The 16370-nt window shown below is 43.1% G+C and overlaps 2 protein-coding genes across 2 annotated transcripts; both read right to left on the minus strand.

Moving 5' to 3' along the window:
• Positions 1-2750: 2750 nt before the first annotated feature.
• On the minus strand, positions 2751-9670 carry LOC110537188 (germ cell-specific gene 1-like protein). Its single transcript, XM_090191391.1, has 6 exons — positions 8261-9670; positions 4723-4977; positions 4591-4638; positions 4098-4250; positions 3731-3842; positions 2751-3627 (listed from the first exon to the last, which is right to left on the minus strand). Exons 1-6 carry the CDS (start codon positions 8454-8456, stop codon positions 3249-3251), a joined length of 1143 nt encoding a protein of 380 aa, XP_090047517.1. The 5' UTR covers positions 8457-9670; the 3' UTR covers positions 2751-3248.
• Positions 9671-11158: 1488 nt separating this feature from the next.
• Positions 11159-14802, minus strand: LOC118936409 (ubiquitin-like protein ATG12). The gene is made up of 4 exons (XM_036940955.2): positions 14644-14802; positions 13617-13753; positions 12129-12191; positions 11159-11367 (listed from the first exon to the last, which is right to left on the minus strand). The coding sequence occupies exons 1-4, from the start codon at positions 14744-14746 to the stop codon at positions 11308-11310; spliced, it is 363 nt and encodes a 120-aa protein (XP_036796850.1). The 5' UTR covers positions 14747-14802; the 3' UTR covers positions 11159-11307.
• Positions 14803-16370: the final 1568 nt, after the last annotated feature.

Raw genomic sequence — 16370 nt, forward strand, 5'->3', positions numbered from 1 at the left:
GTTCACAACTGGCCTACCTGGTTAAATAAAGGTGACACAAAAAATGTAATCTGCTTTGTGTCCTCTTATGCTTGTGAATTGATTGAACTGATGGCTCATTTACAGTGTTTTACACACATAGTGGTGGCCAGCCCCTAATATTGAGTCGACAAGGTGTCGAAAGTGCTCCACATTGATCCTGGCTCATGTTGACTCGAATGCTTCCCACAGTTGTGTCAAGTTGGCTGGCTGGCTGTCCTTGGGTGGTGGACCAACCCCAGCAGTTGATATAAACCGGTGACCTTGATATAAACCGGTGCACCTGGCACCTACTACCATCCCCCGTTCAAAGGCACTTAAATCTTTTGTCTTGCCCATTCACGCTCTGAATGGCACACTTACACAATCCATGTCTCGATTGTCTCAAGGCTTAAATATTCTTCTTTAACTTGTCTCTGCCCGTTCATCTACACTGATAGAGAAATACAGAGAGATCTACAGTAGAGCTACTACAGAGAGATAGAGAAATACACAGATATCTACAGTAGAGGTACCACAGAGAAATACAGAGATATCTACAGTAGAGGTACCACAGACAGATAGAGAAATACAGAGATATCTACAGTAGAGGTACCACAGAGCAATACAGAGATATCTACAGTAGAGGTACCACAGACAGATAGAGAAATACAGAGATATCTACAGTAGAGCTACCACAGAGAGATCGAGAAATACGGAGATATCTACAGTAGAGGTACCACAGACAGAGAAATACAGAGATATCTACAGTAAAGCTACCACAGATAGAGAAATACAGAGATATCTGCAGTAGAGGTACCACAGACAGAGAAATACAGAGAGGTCTACAGTAAAGCTACCACAGATAGAGAAATACAGAGAAATCTACAGTAGAGGTACCACAGACAGATAGAGAAATACAGAGATATCTACAGTAGAGCTACCACAGAGAGATCGAGAAATACGGAGATATCTACAGTAGAGGTACCACAGACAGAGAAATACAGAGATATCTACAGTAAAGCTACCACAGATAGAGAAATATAGAGATATAGAGGTACCACAGCCAGATAGAGAAATACAGAGATATCTACAGTAGAGCTACCACAGAGAGATAGAGAAATACAGAGATATCTGCAGTAGAGGTACCACAGACAGAGAAATACAGAGAGGTCTACAGTAAAGCTACCACAGATAGAGAAATACAGAGAAATCTACAGTAGAGGTACCACAGACAGATAGAGAAATACAGAGAGATCTACAGTAGAGGTACCACAGACAGATAGAGAAATACAGAGATATCTACAGTAGAGGTACCACAGACAGATAGAGAAATACAGAGATATCTACAGCATAGCTACCCATCGAGGGATAGAGAAATACAGAGAAATCTACAGTAGAGGTACCACAGAGAGATAGAGAAATACAGAGATATCTACAGTAGAGCTACCACAGACAGATAGAGAAATACAGAGAGATCTACAGCATAGCTACCCAACGAGGGATAGAGAAATACAGAGAGATCTACAGTAGAGGTACCACAGACAGAGACATACAGAGAGATCTACAGTAGAGATACCACAGACAGATAGAGAAATGCAGAGAGATCTACAGCATAGCTACCCATCGAGAGATAGAGACATACAGAGAGATCTACAGTAGAGGTACCACAGAGAGATAGAGAAATACAGAGATATCTACAGTAGAGCTACCACAGACAGATAGAGAAATACAGAGAGATCTACAGCATAGCTACCCAACGAGGGATAGAGAAATACAGAGAGATCTACAGTAGAGGTACCACAGACAGAGACATACAGAGAGATCTACAGTAGAGATACCACAGACAGATAGAGAAATGCAGAGAGATCTACAGCATAGCTACCCATCGAGAGATAGAGACATACAGAGAGATCTACAGTAGAGGTACCACAGACAGATAGAGAAATACAGAGATATCTACAGTAGAGGTAACACAGAGAGATAAAGAAATACAGAGATATCTGCAGTAGAGGTTGCCACAGAGAGATGGAGAAATACAGAGATATCTACAGTAGCGGTACCACAGACAGAGCAATACAGAGAGGTCTACAGTAAAGCTACCACAGAGAGATAGAGAAATACAGAGATATCTACAGTACAGATACCACAGACATATAGAGAAATACAGAGAGATTTACAGCATAGCTACCCATAGAGAGATAGAGAAATACAGAGAGATCTACAGTGGAGCTACCACAGACAGAGAAATACAGAGATATCTACAGTAGAGATACCACAGACAGACAGGGTAACACAGAGATATCTACAGTAGAGATGCCGCAGACATATAGAGAAATACAGAGAGATCTACAGAATAGCTACCCATAAAGAGATAGAGAAATACAGAGAGTTCTACAGTAGAGGTACCAGAGACAGATATTGAAATACAGAGATAACTACAGTAGAGATACCGCAGACATATAGAGAAATACAGAGAGATCTACAGTAGAGATACCGCAGACATATAGAGAAATACAGAGAGATCTACAGCATAGCTACCCATAGAGAGATAGAGAAATACAGAGAGATCTACAGTAGAGACACCACAGACAGATAGAGAAATACAGAGATATCTACAGTAGAGGTACCACAGACAGATAGAGAAATACAGAGGTATCTACAGTAGAGCTACCACAGACAGATGTCTCCTATAGAAGAGGAGGGGGAAGGAGGGCTGAGACTGCATGAATAACATCAGTTCCACTTCAGATTGACACAGAGATGATTGTTTATTTTACAGATTCAGAACGGGACCCATTCAGACGAAGTGAAAAGCATGTTTTACAAAGTTCAGAAAGTATTGGATTCTTATGGTAAAACTATTTCTAACATGGATACATTTACATACATACTGTATACTGTATAACAAAACTGTATAACAATCCCTTACCATTAGGCACTATTGTATTAATGAATGACAATGTGAGGAGTGTTAGCCCGAACCATGTATGTCAAGGTGATCTCTGTTCAATGTCAAAGAGGGGATACTGTAGCTCTTACAGCCAACACAGTTCATGTGTCCCATGTCCATCAAGTTCTGTCTCACTCTTTCTCTGTCTCAGTCTTTCTTGTCTCAGTCTTTCTCTGTCCCAGTCTTTCTCTGTCGCAGTCTTTCCATCTTGAGAGCTCAAGGTGCATATACTGTACCTGTAATGTGACTACATTACCCATAGTCCTCCTCTGTTCTCTTTAGCCCCACCCATCACTTATTAACAGGGCGAATCAGCTCTTTCCCTCTCCATGGCCTCCTCCATCTCATCCATCTCTCTTTCACAGTCCTCACAGCCCTCTGGCCCACATCCTCCTAGCAACACAAGAGTTGGTACATCCCCGTTCCCCACCCCCATCACAGTCCCGTCAGGCGCCCACGCCACGTCAATCATCCCGTCTGGGCACTGCAATAGGCCGCTGACAGAGTAGAGCCCGCCCCCGGGGACCACCTCATCATATGGAGGGGCGTGGCTGGCGGCGCGGGTCTCCTCCAATCGGAGCCTCTGTTTGTGGCGCAGCTCGATGATGGTCTTGGTGTAAGAGTTGAGGGTGAAGACTGCAGCTCCCATACAACAGCTGAAGGAGATCCACGCCAGGCTGAGGAGAGACCACAGAGAGAGGGGGAGGGGTCATTAGAGAGAGAGGGCTATGAAAGAAGTGTCCCTACTATTCACTACTAAGACTGTGAATGAATACCCACGCGAATGACCAGCCGTAGTCCCAGGTCTGAGGCCTCCAGTCTTTAGGGCCAACGATGACAGTCATCTGGAACACTGTGGTGTACATCATGTGGGCCACCATCCCCATCAGACCTGGAAGGGGAGAGAGAAAAGCATTGATTTACTGTTTCATTGATTCTTTAACTGAACATCTTGGCTAGAGGATGGGAGGGCAGACCGAGATAAAGAGGTGAAGTCTGGAGATGGAAGGATATGAACAAGAGAAGTGCTTCATACAGTAAAGACAGGGGAGGGAGGTGAGGGAGGTGAGGGAGGGAGGGAGGGAGGGAGGTGAGGGAGGGAGGGAGGTGAGGGAGGGAGGGGGGAGGGAGGGAGTAGAGGCATTACCTGACAGTACGGTGCAGATGGCAGCATAGGCGTTGATTTTGAGAGCGTGTATCTCCTTATGGGAACACAACAACTCCAACCACATCAACAGAAAGCCCATTCCCAATAGACCGATGTAAGTGAACTCAGATATCACCGATAGCCATAACACACCTGGAGACACACACACACAGACACACACACACATCTGTTTTACTATCCTTGTTGGGACCAAGAAATTGATTCCCATTCAAAATCCTATTATCCCTAAGCCCTAACCCTAACCTCAACCCCCTAACCCTAATTGTAACCCTAAACCTAACCCCTGAGCCTAAAATAGTATTTTTCCTTGTCCCCACATGTTTGAACTTCCCCACTTCTGGTCCCCACAAGGATAATAAAACCAAACACACACACACTGTATCAATGGGAGGCCCTCAAAATAACATAATGCAAAACTAGACACCACAGGCAGAGAGAGAGAGAGAGAGAGAGAGAGAGAGAGAGAACACACCTTGTGTTTCTCCAGGAGTCAGCTCAATAAAGCTGCGACACTTCTCACCTGGAGGAAAGATTTAGAACAATATTAGCGGTTTGCAACTTTTTGTGAGAGAGAAAAGTAAAGTGTGCTTGTAGCCTTTCTCACCATCAACGTGTTTCTCACAACTCTCCCAGAAGCCCGTGTGGAAGTATCTGAAGGTGTACTTGTCCTCTCCTGTCTCCCAGATGTAGTGGACAGCATTGTCCAACTGTCTCTGGCGGATCTTAGCCAGTTCATCTCTCCTCTGGGGAGACAGGGTTCTGTTGTATGGGTTCTGAGTAGGGCTCTCTGGGGAGAGTAGAATATTATATTTCCTCTGGGGGGACAGGGTTCTGTTGTATGGGTTCTGAGTAGGGCTCTCTGGGGAGAGTAGAATGTTATATTTCCTCTGGGGGGACAGGGTTCTGTTGTATGGGTTCTGAGTTGGGCTCTCTGGGGAGAGTAGAATGTTATATTTCCTCTGGGGGGACAGGGTTCTGTTGTATGGGTTCTGAGTTGGGCTCTCTGGGGAGAGTAGAATGTTATATTTCCTCTGGGGGGACAGGGTTCTGTTGTATGGGTTCTGAGTTGGGCTCTCTGGGGAGAGTAGAATATTATATTTCCTCTGGGGGGACAGGGTTCTGTTGTATGGGTTCTGAGTTGGGCTCTCTGGGGAGAGTAGAATATTATATTTCCTCTGGGGGGACAGGGTTCTGTTGTATGGGTTCTGAGTTGGGCTCTCTGGGGAGAGTAGAATGTTATATTTCCTCTGGGGGGACAGGGTTCTGTTGTATGGGTTCTGAGTTGGGCTCTCTGGGGAGAGTAGAATATTATATTTCCTCTGGGGGGACAGGGTTCTGTTGTATGGGTTCTGAGTTGGGCTCTCTGGGGAGAGTAGAATGTTATATTTCCTCTGGGGGGACAGGGTTCTGTTGTTTGGGTTCTGAGTTGGGCTCTCTGGGGAGAGTAGAATATTATATTTCCTCTGGGGGACAGGGTTCTGTTGTATGGGTTCTGAGTTGGGCTCTCTGGGGAGAGTAGAATATTATATTTCCTCTGGGGAGACAGGGTTCTGTTGTATGGGTTCTGAGTTGGGCTCTCTGGGGAGAGTAGAATATTATATTTCCTCTGGGGAGACAGGGTTCTGTTGTATGGGTTCTGAGTTGGGCTCTCCGGGGAGAGTAGAATATTATATTTAGCGGTGCTACAGTGCGTACTGACCACTACAGATCTCTAACTGGATTAATGTATGGAGTTATAAAGTGTTTATCTCAATCTCACTGGATTATACACAATACAGACCAGGGAGCAGAGAGGACAGAACAAAACCCCAGGATTCATCTGCATTCCTCACACACAGCAGACTACAGCTCAGAGAAAAGTTGTTTTCAATGAGGGATGTGGAGCCAGGTTTGAAAGGTTAGATGAAATATGTACAGTATCATAAACCTTTGGAGAATAGGGGAAGAGGCCACATACAGTGGGGCAAAAAAGTATTTAGTCAGCCACCATTTGTGCAAGTTCTCCCACTTAAAAAGATGAGAGAGGCCTGTAATTTTCATCACAGGTACACTTCAACTATGACAGACAAAATGAGAAGAAATAATCCAGAAAATCACATTTTAGGATTTTTAATGAATTTATTTGCAAATTATGGTGGAAAATAAGTATTTGGTCAATAACAAAAGTTTATCTCAATACTTTGTTATATACCCTTTGTTGGCAATGACAGAGGTCAAACGTTTTCTGTAAGTCTTCACAAGGTTTTCACACACTGTTGCTGGTATTTTGGCCCATTCCTCCATGCAGATCTCCTCTAGAGCAGTGATGTTTTGGGGCTGTTGCTGCGCAACACGGACTTTCAACTCCCTCCAAAGATTTTCTATGGGGTTGAGATCTGGAGACTGGCTAGGCCACTCCAGGACCTTGAAATACTTCTTACGAAGCAACTCCTTCGTTGCCCGGGCAGTGTGTTTGGGATCATTGTCATGCTGAAAGACCCAGCCACGTTTCATCTTCAATGCCCTTGCTGATGGAAGGAGGTTTTCACTCAAAATCTCACAATACATGGCCCCATTCATTCTTTCCTTTACACGGATCAGTCGTCCTGGTCCCTTTGCAGAAAAACAGCCCCAAAGCATGATGTTTCCACCCCCATGCTTCACAGTAGGTATGGTGTTCTTTGGATGCAACTCAGCATTCTTTGTCCTCCAAACACGACGAGTTGAGTTTTTACCAAAAAGTTATATTTTGGTTTCATCTGACCATATGACATTCTCCCAATCTTCTTCTGGATCATCCAAATGCTCTCTAGCAAACTTCAGACGGGCCTGGACATGTACTGGCTTAAGCAGGGGGACACGTCTGGCACTGCAGGATTTGAGTCCCTGGCGGCGTAGTGTGTTACTGATGGTAGGCTTTGTTACTTTGGTCCCAGCTCTCTGCAGGTCATTCACTAGGTCCCCCCGTGTGGTTCTGGGATTTTTGCTCACCGTTCTTGTGATCATTTTGACCCCACGGAGTGAAATCTTGCGTGGAGCCCCAGATCGAGGGAGATTATCGGTGGTCTTGTATGTCTTCCATTTCCTAATAATTGCTCCCACAGTTGATTTCTTCAAACCAAGCTGCTTACCTATTGCAGATTCAGTCTTCCCAGCCTGGTGCAGGTCTACCATTTTGTTTCTGGTGTCCTTTGACAGCTCTTTGGTCTTGGCCATAGTGGAGTTTGGAGTGTGACTGTTTGAGGTTGTGGACAGGTGTCTTTTATACTGATAACAAGTTCAAACAGGTGCCATTAATACAGGTAACGAGTGGAGGACAGAGGAGCCTCTTAAAGAAGAAGTTACAGGTCTGTGAGAGCTAGAAATCTTGCTTGTTTATAGGTGACCAAATACTTATTTTCCAGCATAATTTGCAAATAAATTCATTAAAAATCCTACAATGTGATTTTCTGGATTTTTTTTCTCATTTTGTCTGTCATAGTTGAAGTGTACCTATGATGAAAATTACAGGCCTCTCTCATCTTTTTAAGTGGGAGAACTTGCACAAATGGTGGCTGACTTAATACTTTTTTGCCCCACTGTAAGTGGCCAGAACGTACTGCTGGGATGATCAACTGACTTCATTGAAAACAGTTGATTTGGAGTAAAGAAAAATCAGACTGGCATCTTTTGGGTGTTTGGCCATTTGGGAGCACTTGGATGAGGGTTGTGATGGGGTTTCAACCCAAGTGGGCATGAAGAGCAAGGCAGAATAACACCAAACACACACACACATGCATGCACACATACAGAAGACACTTTCTCTCTCTCACACACACACACAGTCAGAAGACAGCATGTTATAAATGGCTGGCAGATGTCACCATGGTGTTACAGTTGTGTAATTCTTATGTAAAACACTGTCCTTCTACTTGTCTAACACTGAGATGGGTACTTGAACCAAATGAATGCAGTTCAGACTCCCTTGGACATCCAAATGTTTAGATAATAGCTTAGGGCTGGTAGGATCCGTAGGGCTGACTAGTGATGACAGTAACAGGATATACATATGATCACAGTGAGGGGTGGGTCAATAAGTTAGGGTGACACTGGGTGTGTTGAGAGTGCCACAGGAAATGACATCACAATTACACATGTGACAGTTAGTTACATAGGTGGCATACCTGTGGTGTAGGGTTCACTGTTGTTCTGCCCACAGTTCCTCATCTTGACTGGAGACAGGCAGAGAGGTTTGACCACCTTGTGAGTCCCTTCACACCAGTAGGAGGTACAGAGAGCCAGGATGGACAGGGCCAGAGCCAGAGTGGTCAGGGTCAGGGACAGCAGGGAGCGGGACCGACGAGACATGTTCTCCAACATGGCCACACCGGGAGGAGGGGAGAGGGTAAGAGAAGGTCAAAAAGGAGGGATAGGGCAGGAGGAGAGGAAGTGTGTAGAGACTCAAGGCAGGGGAAGGAGAAGAAGAGGATGAAGAAAGACAGATGGACAAACGGAGGAAGATGGGATATAAGTATCAAAAGCAGTATGTGAGGATGAAGTTGTTGTTGGTGATGGTGATGTAGAGGATGATGAAGAAGATGACAGTTCTGGTGATAGATTGAAATCAGTGAAAGAGAGTTTCAAAAAGAAAGAACAGAGTAAAAAAACAAGACAAGATAAAAAACAACGTAGAGAAAAGATTAGAAAATGGGGACAAAGGGAAAGCAAGAATAGAGAGAGAAGGGGAAAGAGAGAGAGTTGGATAAGATTCTGTCAAGTTAAAAGAGGGATGGAAAATAAGAGATGGACAGAATGGACAAATGAACAGAGGAGAGGGGTCACGCCAGGAGAAAAGAAGGGACAGAAGGAGGACATGTCTGTCCAACCAGGACTGAAGGTTTATGCTGTTATAGATCCCTAGGGCTCTTCACTCTAACCATTCAACAGTAATGGGAGTCAATAGATCACTAGTCCCTAGCCGCCTTTCATCATAAACTTTAGAGCTATCGGATATGCTATCTAGATCTCTGTCGCCTAACTTTTCACTCTAGTCCCACAGTGAGTTTTGATTATACAGACTTGATACAGATACTATCAGATCCAGCCGTAAAACGTATCATCAAATGGAGAGATATTATTGGAATACATTTTGCTTTGGCGTACAAGTGTTTTCCGTATGATCACATCTTAGGGCAGATACAGTATATCTTACTCATAGCAATGCTCAGGGTGACGGGTCGTACAAGTCCAAGAGCTCACAGTGTGTTTGCATATGGTTCTGGAGGTATTAGTAATCCATAATGTTCTGTGACCTGCACCCCGTTATTAATTTACTACTTCCTGATTAAGAGGTTCTGGCCTGCCTCTACCTCTCACGGCATCCTCCTCACGACTTAAAGTAGAGGAGGAAAAATATGGAAGGAATAAAATGTACAGATTACTTTTTTAAATGAAATCATTAGTTAAACCTCTGATCTAAATCATTTTTCTGATAATCCATGTTAATCTGCTCTAATCTGTTTGTGTTAGGTGTGTTAGTGTGAAACCCACTCTGGCTCTCTCTCCTGGTCTCTCTCTCACACTGTGTGCGATCCCTGCAATGTTAAAACAGGACAGATTAACCAGTTAGTATGACTGCTGATCACTGTAATATCACTAGAATCTTCAAGTCAGTCTCAGTGGGAAGTATGGGTGCTGAGTGTGCTGCAGGACCCCGTGAAAAATCAGAATTTAAAAAAAAGTTGAATCAAATAGTACTAGTTTTACTAGTTCTGTATTAGTGGACTGATATAGCCGCCTGTAACGCAGGCAAAAACCCGCACCCCCAAACTACTTCCTGCGGCTATGTCTGGTGAAAAACGCTTCAGATTTGCAGGTATTGTTTACATAGGCCATTATATTAAAGTTTAATACCCAACACATTCTGCAGCAGTCAAACTGAAATCCATTGGCATAACAAATGGGCAATGAATCAACAATAAAAAATGCTAAACACAAAATGACCTACAGTACGTTAAAAACCCGGTGCCATTTCACTATACCTGCATTTCGCTACACCCACAATAACATCTGCTAAAAATGTGTATGAGACCAATAAAATGAGATTTTCCCTATAATCCTCAGTTACCAACAGCAACATTCTCTTTCAGTCATTTCAGTTGCAATTTTTGTATTTTTTAAAGGAAGGACTGGACAGTACAAGATATATAAACAACTATACAGAGCACACGAGGAAGTACATCATTATTTTCTCCATGCCAAACTCTTAACAGCTTACTCAGTTCTAAGAACTACTAATTCTTAGCCTGAAATTTGGCACCAAATCGAAACTGCATCGTTGCCTCACTACAGAAGAAACAGAGGTCTATTTTTCTCGAGACAACATCCATCACTACAATGCAATCTTTCTACTGCCGTCTTTTATTTTCCTCCATCACAATCTTTCCTTCCTATCCTCTTTCGTATTCTTCCTCAGTCCTCTCCGATATGCTGAGACATTCATGTTGACCAAGCAATAACTTTGCACACATTTTTTGGTATTTTTGATTTTTGTCGTCCCTGGTTTAACCCAAGTACTCTGCACTACTCCTCTCTCTAATACCCCCTTTGTCAGAATGATCAGTTATGACCCTTACCTTTCCAGCCAGATGCTCCTCTCTCTCTCTTTATCCTCCTTTCCCACTCTCTCTCATGCTCCAGGACGAGTGTGAGTCCCCCGCCACACTCCTCCTTTTTCTGTCTTTCTTGGGAATTTGTGTCACAGACCCATCCCAAATCCATGTAATCCCTCTAAGTCCATCTGTTACTGTACTTTCTCCCATATCAGTCTCCCTCCCTCCCTAGTAGCCCCTCTACTTTCTTGACTAACCTCAACTCAACTTTCACCCACTCTTGGCACCATCCCATGTCATGTCATTACAGTGTTTGTGTTTGAATTGTTGCACTCATCTCAATCTGTGTGGGGTTATATTTAATGTAAGTATCCTAGCCGGACAGGTTATGCCCCCTGTGCAAAGCCAAATCCTGACATTTTCCTATTAATGTCTATAATTGTCTGGAGACAACACAGGGGACAGAGTGGGTTTACTTTATATAGTCACAATTTATTTACATTGGGTTATGTACAGCAAAACAAACAAGAAATTAGCAATGACAACATTGGTTTAGGCAAGGAAGGAGTATAAACAATATTGTGTGTGTATGCGTTTGAACTGAAAAGGGCTAAAAACTGTTAACCCCAGGCTTGAGATTTACAATAATGTAGAACAAGCTTCCCATCGCTGCCAAAACACTGAAAAACACAGAAGGTAAGAGTTACTCTTTTAGAAGAATAGGAAAGGGAGCACAAAACATCAGTTGAAGTATTTAGCGGGTATTTATTAGGGACGGTCAAGGCCATGGGTCAAGATGGGGTCAAGTGGACACTAATAGCCTGACCCTTAGACCAGGAGAACTGTGCCTGATAAACCTTTAGCCTTTACCCAAGTGTTAACAGGTCTGAACAGAATTAGATAGTAAGTCATATGTGATGCTGGCTCCATTATGCAGGCTTGCAATGAGCATAGTGGAGCTTCTGCCAAACATCTATACAGTTCCTTCTGATCTGTAAACACTGAAGGGGTAGCCTTGGGCTAGAGGATATTTTGTAACCAAATTCTCAGAATCACCTCACAGATTTTCTCACACAGTCATGTGCATGCTATTACAGACACCTTAATGCATACTTTTAAAATTATATTATGAGCTAAAAATAAAACAAAAACATTTTCCTTGTTACTAGCCTCTCAATGGCTAATACATAGCATCAGCAATCCAGGGTTTATATACATCCTTGGTGAATACTCCAGGCCTGTATTGACATAACACATACAGTAGTGTACTGGCCCCAGGGAACAGTAGTCACTGTGAAGATAAGAACAGCTCCATCTCACAGGGAATTGCTCACTTAGACCTCCCTCCGGTGGTCAACTAACTTACCACAGGACAAATAGATAACAGAAAAACTGCATTTCCCAAGGCCTCCAGAAATGATTTCAAATGAAAAGTACTCACTTCAAACAGGACTCCTACTTCCTGATCAGGCGAGGGAGAGAATGACTGGTTGACGTAAATGAACTGTGTGGAGAGAGAGATTTTCTTTATTGTTTATTATCTATTTCACTTGCCAATAAAGCCCATTATGTGTGTGAGTGAGTGAGTGAGTGAGTGAGTGAGTGTGTGAGTGAGTGTGTGTGAGAGATGAGAGCAATGGGTGTTTAGAATCATTGAACAAGCTGACACACTATGGTCCCAGATCAAAGGCCACAGTGGGTGCATATCAAGGGGCCAGGATGCTTTCTCCAGTTCATACCTCAGTCACAGACAGAAGGGGTAGTCCAGACATGTCACAGGGGCTATAAAGCTGAAGCATCCGTTAAGAACGGTCAAACAGGGAATTGGTTCCAATCGTTTTTCCACAAGTAATTTCTCATAGGGGATTTTTATAAACACTTAAATGAAGAGCTGCGTTTCATGTAGGCTTACCCTGGCATGACGCTTAGATAACCATGTCAAATATGATAATTAGCATCAGACTAGGCACCCTGCACGACTACAAATCCCTGCACGCTTCTGCACGTCATCAGACTAGGCACCCTACAAGACTACAAATCCCTGCACGCTTCTGCACGTCATCAGACTAGGCACCCTGCAAGACTACAAATCCCTGCACGTCATCAGACTAGGCACCCTGCAAGACTACAAATCCCTGCACGCTTCTGCACGTCATCAGACTAGGCACCCTGCAAGACTACAAATCCCTGCACGCTTCTGCACGTCATCAGACTAAGCACCCTGCAAGACTACAAATCCCTGCACGTCATCAGACTAGGCACCCTGCAAGACTACAAATCCCTGCACGCTTCTGCACGTCATCAGACTAGGCACCCTGCAAGACTACAAATCCCTGCACGCTTCTGCACGTCATCTCTAGCTGGCACCTTTGCTAACAGGTACATTTTTAAAAATGTTGCCAATTTATTAATTACAACATTTAGCTAACATTAGATGGTTAAGAAACTCTGGATTAACTTTTGCCTCAATTCAGGATTTGTATTTCTTTATAATAGCCACATTAGCATTTCATTTGTTGGGGGGTAAATACAGGCGAATATATTGATAAAAGTCACCATGTCTGAGAGAAGTTTACATGGTTTTCAAAACGTCACACCAGAGTAAGCCTACACAAAACACAGCCTTTATTTCAAGAGTTTCTAAAAATCCCCTATGGGAAAAATGAATGGTAGAAAAACAATTGGAACCATTTCCCTGTTTGACCGCTAGGTTTTATGGGTATAATGACTCATACTGTGATACTCTATAGGATCGTGCTAGGCTTTATTTGCTCCCACTGTAAAATGACACAGATTAACTATCTTAGGTTAGTTCTAAATATCTTTGCCTCATTGGTGCATATACCAGAGGTATCACCTGTCCACTTCCTCTAGCTGAAGGGAAGGAGGCAAGAGACAACTATTGAGAAGCACACACACAATAACTCACCAGCTGTTCATTGGCCTCCATCTTGAGGAATCGAGAGATGAATTGAGAGAGTGATTGCACTGTCCTCCCTTTCTCTACCGACCATTTCTTTGTCTTCATGATGGGGGTGTCTCCTACTGCCTTCAACAACACATCAACTTGGGAGAGGAGGATGAATGGAGAATGAGAGAGAGACAGAATACATGTATATTTTGCATAGCATAACAATAGACTGCTAGATTAAAGTTAATGCCCTGATCCGTGTTATCAAATCAAATGTTATTGGTCACATACACATGGTTAGCAGATGTTATTGCGAGTGTAGCGAAATGCTTGTGTGTCTAGTTGACAGTGCAGCAATATCTAACATGTAATCTAACAATTCCACAAGAATGACCTAATAGACACATATCTAAGTAAAGGAATGGAATAAGAATATATACATATAAATACATGGGCAATGAAAGAGCGGCATAGGCAAGATGCAATAGATGGTATAAAATACAATATATACATTTAAGATGAGTGATGCAAGATATGTAAACATTATTAAAGTGGCATTATTAAAGCGAATAGTGATCGAAGTATTAGCTACATAACCTAATTTTGCAACCTAAACTTTCATTGGTTTCCAGCTATGTTATAGTCAGCTGGAAAAATAGGTAGATCGTGGACTATGAAATCATTATAGCCATGACACAGACCGTAACGTCTGAACATTGATTTTGGCATGTTCAATGTTTGATGCAGTAAGAAATAAAAATAATGACTCAGCCCTAAAAAAAACAACATTTTGTATAATGTGTTAAATTATGAGGTAAACATAGTTTGAAATGCAAGCTAAACGTGAACCATTCAGCCAGCGCCCGCCCTACTTAAAATGTATGAACATCCCTGACCATCGATTTTCTGTTTACAAAATTGTTTCAATTATATTGACTGAGACAACGGTCAATCGACCTCTTCCGGGTCACGTTTGCTTGTAAACAGAAAGCACGATATCTTACTGTAAATTTAACTGTGAGTCAAACAGTCGCTCATAATTTACTTTTTTTCTTCTCGTCTGCCGTTCCCGAGTCTTCCGTAGGCTGTTGTGGGGTTGAAGGCTCATCTTTTTGCGTTTCTGTAGGAGACTCTGCGTTGGCAGACATCCTCAGCAGTCCTTATCATGAGTGTGTGCACTAGATTCTGACACGCACTCGTTATGGGGAAAACGCTGCATGCTATTTGCCGAAACCAATGTCAATGCGTCTCATTCGATTGGTGTATTTGATGTTGGGGCGTTTTAGTGTAATTTGTGAACAGTGGTCGTAGTAGAAAGTTGATCTCGTGGTTTTTCCATCTATTCATGAATTATTGAGGTGTGCTGTGCATGCAATTATCGCTGTCTTTGTTTAGCCAATCTATTTTACAGCTTGATCTAGCAATCAATGTCTAATTCTATGACAGTCTCGGTATTTTATTTCATATGCTGAATGTTGGCTGTGTACTGTATGTGTAACCTCATTTACTCTGTCATAAATCTAAAATGTTCCTAGATTTTGCTAATAAGGAGGGGGTGTCAACTGTCCGGTAGCTGTAGAAAGTTGGACCTTCAAGTTCAGCCATTCCACATGTCAACAGTACGTTTGATCCTTTTGCCTTTTCTTTACCAATTTAATGCTTATTTACTGTCTTTTGATAGGCATTCCTGGACATGCATTCCTTTAAAATTGACATTCATCGAAAACATTACAGTGAATTATCAAAATCTGCAATATCTAAACTCGTACATCGCCTTGGTCCGTACAATTGCCCTTATTTTAGCACCCCAAAACATAATACTTCCAGATCAACTGTAATGTCAATACCATTGTAAAGCACAATTTCTCCCCATTCCAACAGAATCAATTATATGACATAAACGCTGCCCGTTTCTGCGTAATTCAAACAGGCAATGAGCCCGTCGGGTCTTTTTAAAAATGGCGGGTGGGGATGCGAAACTAATGCGTGATAGTGAAAAGGAGAGATATTGTGAGGAAAAATAGCTTCTTTTTCTCACCCGATCTGTCCAACTTATCACCTTATGTAAATAAAACACTATAAAGAGTTTATATAATGTGTCATTACATACCTATTTGAAGGTGTGTGTCAAATTTGAATGGTTTTTTTAGGCCGGTGCTAACGTGATCTTAGAAGTAAACAGCGGCTTTGAGAATGATGATCGCATGCAATGAAGATGCAAAAAATGACTAGGGGTGGCGCAGTGCTCTAGGGCGCAGTGCTGCTGTGCCACCAGAGACTCCGGGTTCGCGCCCGTGAGGCCCATGGGGTGACACACAGTTGGCCTAGCGTTGTCCGGGTTAGGGAGGGTTTGGCCGGTAGGGATATCCTTCTCGCGCTCCAGCGACTCCTGTGGTGGGCTGGCCGCGCTAACCACGTTGCCAGGTGCACACATTGGTGCGGCTGGCTTCCAGGTTGGATGCGCTCTGTGTTAAGAAGTGCAGCTTGGTTGGGTTGTGTTTCGGAGGACGCACAGCTTTCGACCTTCGTCTCTCCCAAGCCCGTACGGGAGTTGTAGCGATGATACAAGATAGTAACTACTATCAATTGGGGAGAAAAGAGGTAAAAAAAAAGAGACTTACCCCGTCACTGTCCAGTTCTTGTTTTTAAAGGATGACACCTGGTGGAGAGAGATTGTAAGACAGAAATATTTGCTTAATGCGGCATGACACGTCTAGATGTAACGGAGGGTCCGTTTTTTCAACTTTTCTCCAATACCATAGAGCTATTAGC

Source organism: Oncorhynchus mykiss, chromosome 2 (genome assembly GCF_057628025.1).
Source record: "Oncorhynchus mykiss isolate SJ-2025 chromosome 2, ASM5762802v1, whole genome shotgun sequence".
Lineage (NCBI taxonomy): Eukaryota > Metazoa > Chordata > Actinopteri > Salmoniformes > Salmonidae > Oncorhynchus > Oncorhynchus mykiss.